At 34.3% G+C, this 16891-nt stretch overlaps 2 protein-coding genes across 2 annotated transcripts; one reads left to right on the plus strand and one right to left on the minus strand.

The window, feature by feature from the left end:
* Positions 1-5733: 5733 nt before the first annotated feature.
* LOC111367828 (transcription factor MYBS3-like) lies at positions 5734-9936 on the plus strand. Its single transcript, XM_022988890.1, has 3 exons — positions 5734-6211; positions 8706-8917; positions 9265-9936. Exons 1-3 carry the CDS (start codon positions 5827-5829, stop codon positions 9634-9636), a joined length of 969 nt encoding a protein of 322 aa, XP_022844658.1. The 5' UTR covers positions 5734-5826; the 3' UTR covers positions 9637-9936.
* A 521-nt stretch (positions 9937-10457) lies between these two features.
* On the minus strand, positions 10458-16556 carry LOC111367827 (NADP-dependent malic enzyme, chloroplastic-like). The gene is made up of 19 exons (XM_022988889.1): positions 16310-16556; positions 15864-16156; positions 15225-15345; positions 15039-15113; positions 14765-14916; positions 14560-14665; positions 14192-14257; positions 13702-13797; positions 13552-13623; positions 13383-13466; positions 12997-13095; positions 12489-12536; positions 12354-12407; positions 12164-12262; positions 11897-11986; positions 11663-11815; positions 11475-11565; positions 10885-11013; positions 10458-10790 (listed from the first exon to the last, which is right to left on the minus strand). Exons 1-19 carry the CDS (start codon positions 16337-16339, stop codon positions 10702-10704), a joined length of 1947 nt encoding a protein of 648 aa, XP_022844657.1. The 5' UTR covers positions 16340-16556; the 3' UTR covers positions 10458-10701.
* Between the last annotated feature and the right edge of the window lie 335 nt (positions 16557-16891).

Here is a 16891-nt window from a genome sequence, read left to right on the forward strand (position 1 = left end):
GTCGGGTGCTGGATCTGCCACTGGTAGGAGGTATTCTGAAAGGAATCTTGTCAAATTCAAGGTAGTGAGATAGAATAACATCTTTTATTGCAACCTCTTGAAATTCATACCGCTAAATTTATTCGATTTTTCTCTACGGGGTATGGGAGTAGATTGAAGCAATACAGCCATAAGTGGAACCGTACTTGTACCATTTATGATTTGACTAGAATTAGTCCCATTGGTATCCATTTCTACTACGAAAATAGAAGTTTAACAAAGAAAGTAGAAAAAAAAATAGCCAATTCTTTGCTATTCAATAAAACTTTTAGAGACGAACCTGAATATAACAAGCAAAACAACATGAAAATTCATCTTAAACTAGTTGATGTATGTGTGTAAATGTGCAAATTATATTCTAAAACATTGAACAAAGAAAATCCCTTACTTGGAAATGGAAAAAACGGATTGCAGAAGCTGAAGAACGCAACAATGAAGTTGTAGATTGATGCTAGAGTTTAACTCTCTCTTTAAAATGAATTTTTGCCTAGCCTAGGTTCTCAAGGTGTAGTGACAATCGTCTTCCAAGATATAACGTTCATGTCCTTGGAATAGAGGTACTTCAAAACAAAGAACTCAAAATTGTATTGCATTCTGTACTTTGAATGATTTTTTATGTAAGGAATTTTTTATTTATGCAATGATTGGTGTTGAAATATTGTAGTTGGACCCAATCAACACCTAGAGGGGAGTGAATAGGTGTTTATGCGAAATTTTCTTTTTCAATCAATTAATAATTGCAACACGTCACAAATATTAATTTGACCAGATTAGTTCACATGCTTTACTATCTTATGTTTGAATGCCAGTAATAAATTAATTGCAGAAAAGTAAATAACGCAATTGTTTGATGACGGAGAAACCCCGATGTGGGTAAAACTCCGGGCCCAAGCCAGTAGAGATCCACTATAAACGAAAATACAACTTACAATCTGCCAGACTCAACCCACACTGATTTTTATGACCTCCTAATCATAATTTTCTCAAAGCCTTCCTGGAATGCATGATCCTGCACCAACTCTCGGCACCTAGCCCTCCTAGATAGCGTGCTACACCAATTCCCGGCTCTTGATTTCGTCTATCTCCCGTGGATTCAAGAGAACCGCTTGTTTTCTATTGATCGGGACTCCGATCTCCTTCCTCGATCTCCAAGAATCAACAAAGGCTCTAGAAGGTTATGTTGTGGTGTTTGATGAATGTTAATTTGATGTTTTTTGTGTAATTGAGTGAATCAAATATGGGATTGAATGAGAAAATCAACGTGTGGAGAGTTTTCTTCAATTTCAATCCTTAAGAGAACGTCTAAAAACTAGCGCAGTTTTATTTATATGAAGTGTATTTGGACATTTAGGTCGGGTTAAAATGTCGGAAAAAGGAAAATAGGATTTTATGGGTAACACCTTCGCTCGAGCGAAAAGGGAGCAACGACCTTTCTGTTTTTGTTGCTCGAGCGACCACTTGGCGAGTAACTAGCGAAACTTCAACGACAGATCTTGCCCTACTTAAATGATAAGTACCTTCGGTATATCGCATTGGATTAGGCAACAATTTACATATAGCTAAAGGAAGAATTTGTTGCATTAAACGGTGATTGTTATGACTTCTAAATCCATATATCCAAATTGACACGCCTAGAGATGTTTAATGTATATTCATGAAAGAAGTCGAAAATGTAGTTTTATTGTGTAACTCAATGGCGGCTATATTAAAGGAGACAACACAAATTATATTTCTTCAAATTTTTTCTATATATATGAGTTTCATAATACTAGTGACATTAATGTTCAATAAATTTGTTTATGTAATAATGTAGTTGACTTATTCATAAAAGCATTTTCAATGTCTACATTTAAGAAATTGGTACGAGATTAGAAAACGTCGATTAAAAGATCTTCGACGATTAATAGCTGAAGAAGTTGTTATACTCGTTTACCTTTACTCAGGTTTTATCCAATTAAATTTTTCAATTAAACTTCTAATGAGGTAACATTTATTTTAATACTTTAAAAATAATTGTACCCTTTTATTCTTCATATGATTTTTTTGCTTCACTGAATTTCTATCAAATAATATTTTTAATAAGGCAGAAGAGGAAATGTTACAATTAAATACTAATTATTGAATAACAATTTTATCCTCGCAAACATAATTCTTATCTATAAATATAAGATGCGATTCTCACTAAAATATATACATGAGTATTGACTTTAAATAAGTGTATTTTATATATTTATTCGGGGTTTTAAATAATGATATTTTATAATTCTTTTGATGAAATATAGCTTAATTTGTGTTATATTATGTCTAATAGGTAAAACTCGTGATTTGATGAAGAATTTGAGAAAATAAGTGAAAAAAAAAAAAGAGAAAAATGGCAAAATTAAAACTGTGAGGACTAAATTGCAACATCGAACAAAGGCAAACTATACAAGTTATTGAAAAATATTCATCACTTTTTCAAGTTTCAAGCCAAGAAATTAGATTTCATCACTTTCTTTATTATTTCTCGATCTGGATGATGTCTTTTCGTTATTTATTTTATAATTTAATAATTAGAGTGGTTGGCTACGTTTATTCCCTATTTTCATTTATTTCAATTTATGACTTCAATTTAGGAATTTTGTGTTATTGTTTGATTGATTTTACATACCTATTGCACTGCTTATTGCTTGATCATCGATTAAGTAGTTAGTTGCTTCTTGTAGTATGAGAATACTTACAATGAGTCTAGGACGCGATAGAATCAACGTGTAGATAAAATTAGGAATAATCTCTCTCACACATGTAATCTTATTGATAATTTAAACTAAATGTATGACTTTCATATAAATTTGGATTAGGAATATGATCGTCTCATGTTAGTTATAGGTTAGTGTATCTTGAAAAAGATCATTTAACATATTAATTTTATCAGTTGTCAAAAATGCATGAATTGAATTGAATGATTATTGAGAATTGAAATAATGAAAATAAGGAGATATATGAATCCACTATAAGCATTCACATTAGATTTACAGGGGTGTTCTCAACTAAAATTTTGATGAATTTTAAATGATTATAAATTCTAATGAATTTGGTGGGTTTAAATAGATTCTTACAAATTTCATAAGAATCTCATCAAATATGGTGAAATTTCAAAAGATTTACTTATATGTATTTTTAAGTTTGAAATTCATCCAAATCTTTTAAAATCCTTCTATTAATGAAAACTTTATAAATCCACTAATTATTGAGAATACTTAAATTTTAAAGGATTTCATTAAAATTTCAATCGGGGACACCTAAATTTTAATGAATTTAATTAAAATATAATAAAATCTCAATTGAAAATACGTAAATTTAGAATGACTTTTAAAATTCATTACAATCTCAATTGAGGACATCCCCCTTAATCACTTTCTTAGAGTAGAATTAGAATAAATAACAACCAAATCACAACTCTTTTGATGTCACTACACTTCAAATTTAATAGCAAATATTGAACTACAAATTAGACCTTATTTCTCTTGGGAAAAATACGTTTAACTCACAAATCTTATTACTTATACAACGATCACATATACTTGTGGGTTTCAAGCGAACAAATTTTATCTCTTATTCTTTTCTCTCGTTCTCTCTAATTATTAACAATTATTCTTTTTAAATCTCTCATGTTCATAAAATATCGTACTCAAAAGTTTGATTTGGACTCATGAAATTAGCAATATTACCCATTAAATAATGAAATACCAATTATATGTCTAATAGGCAACTAAGTTGTCAATAGATTCTAGTCATGTTCTTTGCAACTTGTATGTTACCTTCACACTAGAGCACTACAATAAAATACAATGTCATCGTACTAAGAGCTGGTTCAACATTACGCTACAATGCTCAAATCAAAATTTCAATTTAATTGCTAGAGAAACAAAATAGAAGGAGTTTGGCTAGGTTTAAGAATACATGTGTTATTCTAGAGTATATAGAGTTTAAGCGGGATGTATTCTCAACTTTTTGGTTATTTTTGTGGTCGATTTGACCTCGTCTACACATGACCAACTCTATAACAATCACAAATCTTTTTTGGTACCTGTTGTAGCAGTTTGTTACTATGAAAGTCCTTCTCTCTTAGCTTAATATGGCATCTATGTGTGGTTCGTTCATGGCATCTTAGAATTGTCTGTCTTTCGGGCAACTATTTGTAGTGTAGTACAACGATGTCAGTCGATATTTGCCTCATACGAAAAGATCTTGCGGAGGCAAGCTTTCCACCACCTTGTTTGTCGGGGAACATAAGACCCACTACATTATAACATAGGGAGACCAAGCTCCTTGTTATCAAATTTGCAAAGGACATCAAGTCAAAAGTATTGAGTCGATTACAAATGAATATGACTCGTCTGCTTAGGATTCTCCTCAATTATCATTAGGGCTGGACATGGTCTCGTCCAGTTTGGTTCTAACGAGAATCGAATTGATCCGAAATTTTCGGGTATTTAGTAAGTAGAACTATTGGGTCCAAATTTAATTATGAAATTGTTCGGGTTCGGTTCGGTTCAGTTCTCAAGTTCCGTACTATAATTAAAAATTTTAATATTTATAAAGTTACATTAATTCAACTAATGATATGTTTAATCTTAGTTCTTATAAAATAACGTAGTCCAATTTAATATGTCTTTGCTTCTCTCTTTGCTGAGTTCTTCATATATTTAATTGTTAAAATCACAGGAAGAGGAAGATAACGAGCTCAAAATAATTAAAAGAGATGTTGTCGAACTTTAATTCGATTTCTCTAGAACGGTAGAAACGGCACTACAGTAAAGTAACAGTTGGATAAAACTCAAGTCAATTTGATTAAGTTGGCTTTGAACTGAAAATTAGAAATTGAAAAATCATATTTTTTTTGTTTGAACTAAATTAACTAGTTAACAAATTTATTTAGAAAAAATAAAATATTTTAGCTTACTTAAAATAAATTAATTAAAAAAATTAGGACGATTCGATTCTTATTCGATTTTTCGGGCCTTGATCTAAAATCGAGAACCGAACCGAACCCGTCGATTCTAAATTCAAATACCCGTTCGGGTATTTCATTTAAGAAGAACCGCTCGGTTTAGTTCAAATTCGATTCAGTCGATTTGGTTCGAGAATTTTGTTTAACCCTATTTATGATGAGTTCATGTAGTAAGTGGCACACTAGCCTCGTGAATATGGCAGGGTTGGATGTTGCTCGGTTACCTTAGTTATAACTCCTAAATGCACTCAGAGTCGTCAAAGCTCTATATGTTTTTAGCGATCTTGGACGATTTCATTACATGTTCAATAATTTTCTCACCTAAATAATGAGAGGCGAGGTGAGACGAGACGAAGTAAAAAGTGATTGACGCACGATCACGCGGATCAAATTAATATTGAAATACTACAATATATACTTAAGAAACTTTTTTCAAATCCATCATTTTTTCTTTTTCTCCCAATTGTAATTCGGTGAGCCTAAACTACAAACAAAAGATCGCGTCACCGAAAAGCCCAAATTCCACCTCCTAAAAGGTTGACGTGTAAGCACGAGGCAGTGTTGGAAAAGGGACAAAACAGTCATTTCAATGAGACCACGTTATCAACCAACTAGAATACAAAAACAACCGCGTAAATCCTAATCCTGTAATTATCCCCAAATCCATAATTAGATCGCCATTATATAAATCCAAAGGCTAACAATTCATTTCTCACCTCCACCCCTTTCGCTTTCTCTCCCTAAACTCCATTTCTCTTTCTGTCTATACACACAGATCATGTTTATATTTATATATGCATATACATTATATAACTGTATATATTATTAACCAAATTTGGATTGAGTGGAAAATGAAGCGGAAGTGCTCGTGTTGTAACGCCGATGGGCATAACTCGCGCACTTGTCCAGTGAGGACGGGGAAAGAGATCGACGGTGGTGGTGGGAGCGGTGGCTGCGGAGACGGAGACGGAGGCCCTGATGGCGGTGGATTTACGCTGTTTGGGGTGCGGTTGATAGATGGATCGTACATTAAGAAGAGTTTTAGCATGGGTAACCTCGCAAACTACCATTCCTCCTCCTCCTCTGCTGCCGCGCCGGATTCGCCGGATGGGTATCATTCCGACGGTCCGCGTGGCGCTTCTGCTTCTGCTGCTCTCCCTCCAGCCCAGAAAAGAAAAGGTTTTGATTTTTATTTATTTTTTTATTTCTTAATGTTTGCATGTTGGTTTCATTGAGTTAATTTGGGGAATCTTTTAGTGTTTTTGCTTTGCATGTGGGTTTAATTGAGTTAATTTGTGTTAATATGTGGTGCTTATGCATTGCATGTGGATTTATACTCAAGATTTACAACAAAATTTCTTTTGATGTTAATTTAATTTATTGATTGAGTCGAAAACTGTTGATTTAACTTTATGATTGAGCCTAATAACACTTTTCCAATTCAATTTTGTTTGAAAATTGACTTCAAAGACTTTTGGCATGGTAGTTAAATTTGAATATTGACTTAGGAATACTCATTTCACGTTTGAGATTGACTCGGAATACTCTCTGAATATTAATTTGTTTTGCAGATTCGACTAAAAAGGAAAGAACATAAGGGTCTTTGCACCGTAAATTAACTTGAATTAATTTCGTAAATAATATTCATTTGAGTGGATAAAGAGTCGAAAGTAGTTTTAGCCCCCGTTTGGCTCCCATTCTTTCCAAATTTTAATGGTTGGAATAATGATTTTGTGAAAAATGTGTGGTTAAAAAAGAATGAAAAGTTATTTTATTTGCGTGTAATATTATTTTAAGAAAAATTGTGTGGTTGAAAATAAGAAAGAGAAAAAGAATGAGAAGGAAAATGGGGGCCAAACGGGGGCTTAATGATTGTGGGAGGGGTAATTGGTTTGTTGAAGTGAAGAGGATAGCTTGCTTGATAGTAATGTTATCAAATATCGATTGTGGCGGCCCGGCCTATAGGAAATCGCCTAAAGTTCTACTTTGGCGACGGCCCCAAATTATGTAAGATTAATTGGTTGAAGAAAAACAAAAATCATATTTATAAAATTCCTTAAAATAGAATTATCAATACGCAAACACAAGAAACTAATAAAAATTGAAAATACAAAAAGCTTTAGAAAAACATATAAATGACGTAAAGCTTATCACTTACATTTATTTGTCATATAAATATATTACAAACATTACTCTCTCTAAGTAATTTGACCATTTATTTTCCAAACATCCATTTTCTTTTCTTAACCAAACAAAAATGTCTCTTTAATCTCATGATAATAATTCTTTGTCCGTGTTCATACTTCTCAGTTTTAACTTAATTTATTATGAATTGATATAAGATTAAGAGCTCATTTGTATTTGATCGTTATTTTTATTATTTTATTATACAATATCTCGCAATCAACATTTTTTTATTTTGTACATAAATTACTCAAATGCACATTCAATTTTTTTTTAGATAATTGCAGCGAGAAAATAACCAAAAAAACGAACAGACTCCTTTGACATTGCATTATAATTTTGTATGCTAAACTTCACTTATAATTAGAATTGCATGTTGAATTTTAACATTTTGTTATTTTCCTCTTCAAACTTTGGAATTTAATTGTCTGTCTTAGATTCTTCATGATTATATTAGAACTCTCTATAGGAAGGCTCAAGTAAGAATACGGTGATTTTTCTTCAATAAGGCCCCTATTTAAAGTTGGCATATGGCCCCCAAAATATCAAGGTCAGCCAGGAATATAGAGAAGATTGCTATTATATAGTTTTTTATCTTACTCTTTCCCCCGAAAATTCCATATCATTTATTTGGTTGACATGGATTTCCATTAACTCTAATTTATTTTCTAACACAATTTGTCTCTTTGCTTTGTTCCTATTTTCTGTCTCCAATGTGTGCATATTGTTGTCCCTGATAATGCCGTTATCCACATGTTTACTTGTACATTAAATAATTTCATTTGATTGTTGCATGGATTTATGGCATTATAGGATCAGTAACGACAAATCAATGCCTTTTTGGCCAGTATAAGAAACTGATGATCTTTTTATTATTATTGGCTTTGTCATTTTGACTCTTCTAACCCAGATGAAAATTTACAAATTGAAGATTAGTTGATTGTTATCACTTATCAGTTATTATCTTCCCATCATATTTATGAGTTTAACAATTAGATCAAAAGTTGGCAAAAAGAGCTATTTATTTTCATCTTTTTGTTACTTTCAGCACGTGGAAAGGATTAGTAACACAAGAAGTAGCATTGTGGTGAATTGTTCCAGTATGTTTCCCCGGATAATTTCCTTTTAGTCCTTGATATAGTACTCTGTATCCTGTGAAATCTTTAAGCCTTGTGGTTGAAGAAAGAGGATATTGGACCCCTTGATCGTTCTTGGGGTCTATGGTGCATCAATGGCAACATTATCAATGTTAAAATCCACATTTCATGCAGCATTGTTTCCTCACTTTCTACATCTTCAGTATGCCTCATGTAATTTATCTTCTCTAGCATGATTCTGAGTGTTTTCTTTTTGTCTATAGAGTTATTACCATATTTGCTAACACTAGTGACTAATAAGCTTCCCTTTAATAGTACTAGTAGGTGATGAAAAAATAGGGTGCTTTATCTCCCTATATTTGCAGTAATTATGATTGGATTTTGGTTTGCAGGTGTTCCATGGACACACGAAGAGCATCAACAATTCCTTCTTGGTCTGCAGAGATTTGGGAAAGGAGAGTGGCGGCATATATCAAGAAACTTTGTTCCATCAAAGACTCCAACCCAGGTAGCAAGCCATGCCCAAAAGTTCTTTAATCGTCACTGTAATTCAGCAACTCGAGGAAAGAGAAGATCCAGCCTCTTCGACATGGTGCTGGACACGGTTTGTCTTGATCCTATCTCGCTAATGAATATCGTATTATATATTCAAGGTATATCATATTGAAGGGAAAATCCCATATGCAAGTAGAGATACCCACACATGCACACGGAGACTAAAGCATAGATAAGATTACCTCTTATTCTAGTCACTAACATCATGTTAAACAGAGAAAACATTTTAAAAATTCCATGCTGAGTTGTCAGTAATGCACTTCACTCTTTATTTTCCTCAACAGTGGAAATGTCTGGATGCTTATACGTTGTGGAAATCCAAATCTGAAATAAATTAGGATTATAAGACTGATTTTCGTTTCATTGTTTTTTTTTTATGACAATCATGTATATCAGGCTAAAAATCCATCGTCAACTCCAGCACTATTTAGTATCCCTCCTCAAGCAGCGGGAACTGACAACAAACAACTTATGCTTTTGTCTTCTCAAGTGGCAGAAACCAATCGTTCAGTGCCTTCTCTCGATCTTTCTCTCAAGCCAGCTTTTTCTCCTTTACCAATTCAACCGTGGCCACCAAATTCAGCCTCTCTAGAGAATGGTGGAGTAGCTGTTTCTGATCATCAGAACTTCAAGACAATTCCAGTCAATTTAAAAGAAGCAGTAAACGTTGAGGGGCTGATGGGTATGTCCCAGCTGAGTCTAGGAACGGCTGGCAGTGGCAATATCAAAGAATTACCACTCTCACTTGGGCTACCAGGGGAGATTTAAACGCAATCGGCATTTCACCCAAGTGCTCAGCAGCTCTTGTCAAATCAAGGGTGAAGCTAGTCAGGTCCAAGCAGTTTGCAGTACAGTAAAATAGTGGATTATCACTCTCCTTCCTCGTATCAGTTGCATACTTCTCTTTCTTGCTTTCATCTTTCATCTAGACATATTGTAGAGTGATATAGGTTTATTGGCTTTGAACTGCAATATATATAGAGAGAGAGGGAGAGAATTTTCGTAATGGGATTATGGCAAAACGAGCTGATCATGTGTGAATAAAGGTAGTGATTTTCTTATGCTTCATTATTTATGTTATCTTACTATTTTTCCCTTTCGTGAGAATCCTTATTGGTTAACATGTTTTCCTGGAATCGATGACTCGAGCAACTAAATTTGAAGAAAAAACATAATCGGGAACTCTATGTGCTCTTGCTGAATTGAGGCTCTAACCCTATATAAATGTTTCTTATCTTGATTTATACATGTATAGCTGCTGGTGCAATGGGGTTCATTATGTTTCTGGTTGATCTTCTTCTACAAGTTCAGTTAGGTCTTGATGACTTGGTCTTCTTTGTGCGAGTCGACTTGAAGATTCTTTGCTTCCTCGTGCTGGTTTTTCCCCTTTTTTTCTTAACAAAAATCCAAATACAGCAATGCCCGACCTGAGCACCATGCCAATCCAAGCCACTTTACACATCTAATATCGAGTAATATATATGTAGTAAATGTGTTGGAGATCAATAAGCAAGGAATTTCGACAGCTTCTTTTCCATGGCTGCTGCTATTTACCACTTGGAATCAAAGAGTATAATCCCAGGCTCAAATAAGCTATAAAGAAGTGCCTTTATTACTATCAAGAGTTTCAACCATTACAACATTTTGGGTGCCTTTTGTAAGAAAATTTCTAATCTTACCCGCCCTTGTCTCACTTGGAGAATTTAATGAAAACCCAGAAAATAAAAATAAAACAAAATAAACGAAAAACCTAAAGAATCCGTTAAAAAAAGAAATAACATGCAAAATGATATCTATGCTAGAGAATTACTATCTATAGATTTTTCCACTGGTTCAGCGATAGCTATGATAATTAGGGCTATACATACAGCTCTCTGCATATGACACCAGGTCTTCAGGTTGAGGTAGACGAGTAGCCAAGCCTACGAAGAATGAAAGAAACCTCAAGACATTTAGATATAACAAATTACTTTACTTTAGCTAATGCATTTTATAATCACAATTTTCGAGTCTTACCAAGTTCATACGCTTTGGCTGCTACTTTGGCTGCAATCTGGGCTGAAATTTTTCTGATGTTCGCAAATGGTGGGTATATAAGTCCATTCTCTAAGTTCTCTTCTGTAACCTGTTCGGCTAATGCTTCAGCTGGTGCCATAAAACAAGAGGTCAGTGATACTTGGCGCATAATGTGAAACGAGTAATATGAGATCAGCAGTATTGATGTTCCAAGTTCAAGTTTAGAATAACCACAAGGTTCTCTTTTTTTCCCAAAACTCTACATACCTCAACTTTCATCAATAAAAAAATATTCATTTTAAAATCTACTTATTTACTTACATAAAGTGATCTTTTTAAGCTTAGCTAAACATGCTCTCAATCTAAGTGTTTTTAATTATATAGAACATACTGCGATTTAGGCCTTGTCTGATAAAACTATTTTTTGAAGTGGTTTTTATGGAAAATGTGGTTAATAAAGTAGGGAAAAGTTATGGTAAAACATGAAAAATGATTTTCTTTCTGGAGAATGTGTTGTTGAAAATAAGTGAAGGGAAAATCACTTTATAAAAAAGTTTTATCAAACAAGGACTTAATTATGTTTAACTTACAGGCTGCCAGGAGCATATCATCATGAACACGGATCGCACCAGAAATAATCAAGCCCAGACCGAATCCAGGAAAAATGTATGCATTATTTGCCTAAACCAGAACAAGTGTGCAGTGAAAGTTAGTTCAAAAGGCTTCATTTACATTAACATTAACAATAAATATTCATTGAGAGATGTTCCGACTGAACCTGGCCAGATGAAAAGACCTTCCCTTTGTATTCGACTGGATCAAAAGGGCTTCCACTAGCAAAAATGGCTCGGCCATCGCTCCATTTGTAAGCTTCTTCGGCCGTACATTCAGACTGTGAAGTTGGGTTGGAAAGAGCAAGAATAATAGGTTTCTGCATTCCAATCCCGAGTAATTTTAGTTCAAATCATTTGGACGTATGTTTACCATAACAAAAACATAAATAAAAGTGAACCTCGTTAACGGATGACATGGCCTCAACCACTTCTTTTGTGAATGTTCTTCCAGCTCCTGATGAACCTATTAAAACTGTTGGTTTGATGGCCTAGCAAATAAAAATGTCCGGTTCGATGGGACGTGTCCAAGTCAGCCATCAAGGGAAAAAAGGAAGTACGAAAACCTGAATGTGCACCAATGAGCGCCTGTGTTCGCATGCTTGCACACACACAAGCTCAGAGGGGGGGGGGGGGGGGGGGGGGGGGGAGAGAGACAAAGAGATCACCTTGACAGCATCTAGCAGATTTCGTACGGGTTGACGTTCATGGGCCCAGGGCTTCTTAAAATGTTGAAGTGAATCCATGCGGGATCTAACAATCAACCCCTACAAAGGAAAAGTTTTTTTTGGATTTTCAGTATTGGCGATGAATAAAAGCAACATAAGTACCATAAGAGTACATTGAGGTCTTCAATACCTTGGAGTCCACAAGCCAAATCTTCTTGCGAGTTCCTTCCAGTGGGACATTTGTCTGCACGTAAGAAATGGACATAATATAATTGAATTCCCAAATTATCTCCTAAGTTTAACTAGAAAAAGATCGAGCCTTCACCTGTTTTGACATTTCAAGAGCTATAAGTTCTGCAATACCAGTGCCAGCCTGCATTGATGACAGAGGAAAAATTATAAAAATCACACATTAAGGCAAGGGGAAATTGTAGAACGAAGGGAAATTAGATCATCAGAGCATGCTCGGCATCACTTAAAAAAATTACTTATAAGTAAATAATTTTATCTATTGACAAGTCAAATACCTATTTTAATAGTAAGGTAAGAGTTACTTTCAAAATAAGTAACTATTTAAATCAAAAGTAAATTATCCAAACATCTTTGGAAACGTAACTTTTAGAAATTTTTAAGCTCGCCAAACATTTTTTGAATGAACAAAGATCAGAAGATATTAGGTCCTAGGGAATGAGATGGAGAACAGATTTAAAAAATAAACATAAGAATTCAAATAATATTCAAATCAACCAAAATAACACGTGAAATTTAGCTTTTTATTTTACTTTCCTTAAAATTAGAAAGGAAAAATAATTCTATGAGCCTTGAAGAAATACCTCTCCTGCTCCAAGGAATAAGAATGTATGTTCAGCCAAGGTTCCCCCTACTAACTTCAAGGCAGCCATAAGTCCCGAAAGGACCACAGATGCTGTACCCTGACACAAAGTAAATGGTACCGATATCAGTAAGATGAATATACCACAAAATACCCCCAACATGAAAACTAAGGTGGGGTTGGGGGGGAGGAAACCCAAAAAAATAACACAAACGACATAGAAAGGCTAAGCAAGTTAATGACAAGTTCATATAAAGACAAGGTACACGATTAGAGAACATATGACACCGGCAAGAAGAAAAAAATCGCATTTGCAGAAGAACACAAAGTTAATCATTGCCCCAAAACTTGTAAAGAAGAAAAGAAAAGTATTTATATATTAGTTACCTGAATATCATCATTGAAGACAAGATGCGTAGTTCCATACTTCGCAAGGAGATCAAAGGCATTGTGATTTGCAAAGTCTTCAAACTGTACAATATAGATCAAAAGCTCAGACAGTGTGAATTACAGGAAGCGTGGTAACTCAAATCCACAATTACAGAAAGTTACTGACCTGAATAAGGACTTTCTCCCCATAATTCTGCTTAACTGCAGACATAAACTCGTCCAAGAGTTCAGCATATTCCTGGAGATGAGAACAATTCTATAATATTTTTTTAAAAGAATAGGACTCCCTTCGAGATTAATAGAGCCAATCATTAACCTGCCCAGTTGCTCTTCTTTGTCTAAGTCCGATATAAAATTCATCTTTCAGCAGCTCCTCATTGTTAGTTCCTACATCAATGGTCACAGGCAAGCACTGAAAGGTATAAAAATGCATAAGCTTCCACACAAAAAGTAGCAGTAATAAACAGAGAACAATATTATCACTTATTAAACATCAAACAATCTCTAATGTTGCATGTTTTTTGGATCCAATCACCATCTAAACAGTAATGAGAAAAAAAATTAGCCTAACAGTATTCTGTCATAGAATGAGACAAATCAGTAGTGCAAATGTTAATTCCATAAATGATAAGCTGGCATTGATAGGAATACAATGCATGCCATTGATATAGACCAGGGATGAAGTTTTGGTGAAGTGTTTGCATTTGAGGTAGTGACAAAGATGGAAAACTCTTCTAAAATGAACACGACTTTTAGGAACAGCAATTTCAGAAAATAAAAATAAAGCTAGCATAGCAAACACTTACAGCAGAAGGACGAATGCCTCCAAGTGCTGAATATAAGGAAAGCTTCCCTACTGGTATTCCCATTCCCTGACAACGTCAAAATGTCAGAAGCAACTTAGAACATAGAATTTCATTAACAGTTTATTAAAAGCGCACGAAGTGCAAAACTGGTATCACTATATAAAGAGAACTGTTATTCAAAGTCCAAAAATAGCTTCCTGCTCTCGTTCCCTTCACAAGTTCTGTGTGTATTAAGGGAAGAAGTGTTGGAATAAGCTATTTTACGAGTGCAAATAACAATCCCCTGTATTATTTTCGAGGGTCTTATAAGCATAGTGAAACTCATTCTAGAAATAAATAAAAAAGAGCACATAGAAACGTCCATATACCTGGCAGCCAAGGTCCCCAAGCCCCAAAATCCTCTCACCATCAGTCACCACTATAACTTGAATCTTCTTCTCGGGCCAATTCTTCAATACCTCGAGAATTCTCCCCCTGCAAAGATAGTACAAGTAATCAGTATACATGAATGATAAAAAAGCCTTCTAGTCACTAATCTGAGAAATATACTAATACATTGTAATTAAAACATACTTCTCTTTTAAACTGATAAAAAGACCCTGAGGTTGTCTAAATATGCTCCCATATTTCTGGCATGCCTCACCCACAGTGGGCGTATAGACAACTGGGAGCAGCTCCTCAACATTGTCAATAAGAAGCTTGTAGAACAGCCTTTCATTTCTCTCCTGAAGATCAGAAAAAAAATCAACATATAAGTATGCGATTTAATGGTCATGAAATATAAGGTCATTAAATATCAAAAGAACTGGAATTCATTATCATCAGGAAAAAAAAATTGCATAACTACCTGAAGATCCATCATGGCCATGTACCTCTGCAGTGGTACGTGGTATTGACGTATGTTGTGCATCATTTTCTTAACCTTATCAACAGAATGCATAAAATATTCTCAAAATAATATTCCGATTTATGAAATACTAGAGAAAACAAAATAAAACATAAAATTCCAAATTGAAAATCATATTATATTAACCTGAGTATGTTGGCTAATAACCACTGGAGGAAGAAGACCACTTAAAAAATGTGCATCCCTCTCTTTCTCGGTGAAGGCAAGACCTTTATTGTAGTGTGGATCGCGCAACAATGGATATCCACTGCATTGTAAAGATAAAAAGAAAAGGAAATTACAAAATTATAAAACCTCAACACCATTTTCAGGTTTTCGACATCCACAATAATTGCCAAAGTCATCTCCAGAACCCAAACGGAACTAGGATCAATTATTTTCGGGATTTCTTATTTCAACTTAAGAATGATCATTATATATATGGCTGGATCCTATTCAGTTCAAGGCTTTTAGTCTACAGTAATATCATTGAAAATGATTGATATATAAGCTACCATTAGAAAACAAACAGGCCTTCATAATCAGTAGCTCGTGAAATCTCTATCGTCAATTTGTGACAAAGTCTAACATAGAACTATATATATATATATATATATATATATATATATATATAGGGACAATAACTAAAAATATTTTGTTCAAAAGCAGATCGAATATAAAGATCTCATCTGTATGAGCTGAAAAATAAATAAATAAATAAATAAATAGAAATAAAAATAAAAATTTCTCCATAAAAATAAGACAACAAGAAAATATATTCCTAACCTGGCAACAGTTACAGTCCAGGGAGTGATGTATTGATCCTCTGTGGCACTATCCTCACCATACACATCTTCAACTCCACCACCGACCGTCAATTCTGATTCTTTCATTACCACTGATGATGAAGGTGATGGAGCATTTTCTCTCATTTCTTTTAAAGTATTCTCCAAAACACTGAGGTTTCGATCCCCTGACCTGTCATTAGAGCTCACAGCAGACACCACCACAGATGGAGCAGAAACCTTTTTACTTGTAGACTTAGTCAAGCCCCTAGACACTCCGGAAAGGGAATTTTTCTGCACAAAATCAACAAAGAATACATAAATATAAAAAAGATTTGATTTTTATATAAATTTTCTTGAAATGGGTCTTTCTTACTCAGATACAAAATCCCGTAAGCATATTTCTAAATCTGAAAATTATAAATATAAATTGGTAAAATAAATTACCAGAAAACTGCTTTGGCTCAATGAATACATGTTGACTGAGATATTGAGAAAGAACGGAGATCCTGTTCTTCAGAGAGAGGAGACGAAAGGGAAAAGAAAAGAAAGAGTGTAGGTGAGCAGTTCTCCTTCTTCTGCGATCTGTCTCTTCTCTCTCCTACTTGTCTTTGAGATTGCATTTATAGAATTGTATTGAACACGCATGAAATTTATCGCTGCATCTCTTTCTCCTGTTTTTGTTTTCCCTCGACTTTTCACCTAACCTTAGTACTGTAGCTCATTTTTTTAATTTTTAGTAGCCCATTGCTCTATTCAAATTCAGTGGAAACTATGGGAAATGTTCAATTTTGACGCCACATTTTGCAAAGAGTCCTACTTTTTGGCCAGGTTCAAACTCAAGCTTAAAAATTGGGGACGGACGCGGCGGCCCTCTATTGACGAGGTGCCTATCGAGGAACAGATACCCCACCAAAAGGGGGCTGCGTGTTTCTTGGCCTGACCTTGAGCCTGGCCAAACAGGATTTTCCTTTTGAAAAAGAACCAAAAAGAAGATTTGCATTTATGGTCATATTTTATAAAGTTAGA

The sequence above is a fragment of the Olea europaea genome, chromosome 18, assembly GCF_002742605.1.
Source record: "Olea europaea var. sylvestris chromosome 18, O_europaea_v1, whole genome shotgun sequence".
NCBI classification, from domain to species: Eukaryota; Viridiplantae; Streptophyta; class Magnoliopsida; order Lamiales; family Oleaceae; genus Olea; species Olea europaea.

Excerpts from the sequence above, each read along its gene's own strand:
- LOC111367828 (XM_022988890.1), top strand. The coding sequence starts at position 5,827 with ATGCATATACATTATATAACTGTATATATTATTAACCAAATTTGGATT. Across the intron at positions 6,212-8,705 it reads TCCAGCCCAGAAAAGAAAAG|GTGTTCCATGGACACACGAA; the intron begins GTTTTGATTTTT and ends TTTGGTTTGCAG. Across the intron at positions 8,918-9,264 it reads TCGACATGGTGCTGGACACG|GCTAAAAATCCATCGTCAAC; the intron begins GTTTGTCTTGAT and ends CATGTATATCAG.
- LOC111367827 (XM_022988889.1), bottom strand. The coding sequence starts at position 16,339 with ATGTATTCATTGAGCCAAAGCAGTTTTCTG. Across the intron at positions 16,157-16,309 it reads TGAGCCAAAGCAGTTTTCTG|AAAAATTCCCTTTCCGGAGT; the intron begins GTAATTTATTTT and ends GATTTTGTGCAG. Across the intron at positions 13,798-14,191 it reads GAGGCATTCGTCCTTCTGCT|TGCTTGCCTGTGACCATTGA; the intron begins GTAAGTGTTTGC and ends TATACCTTTCAG.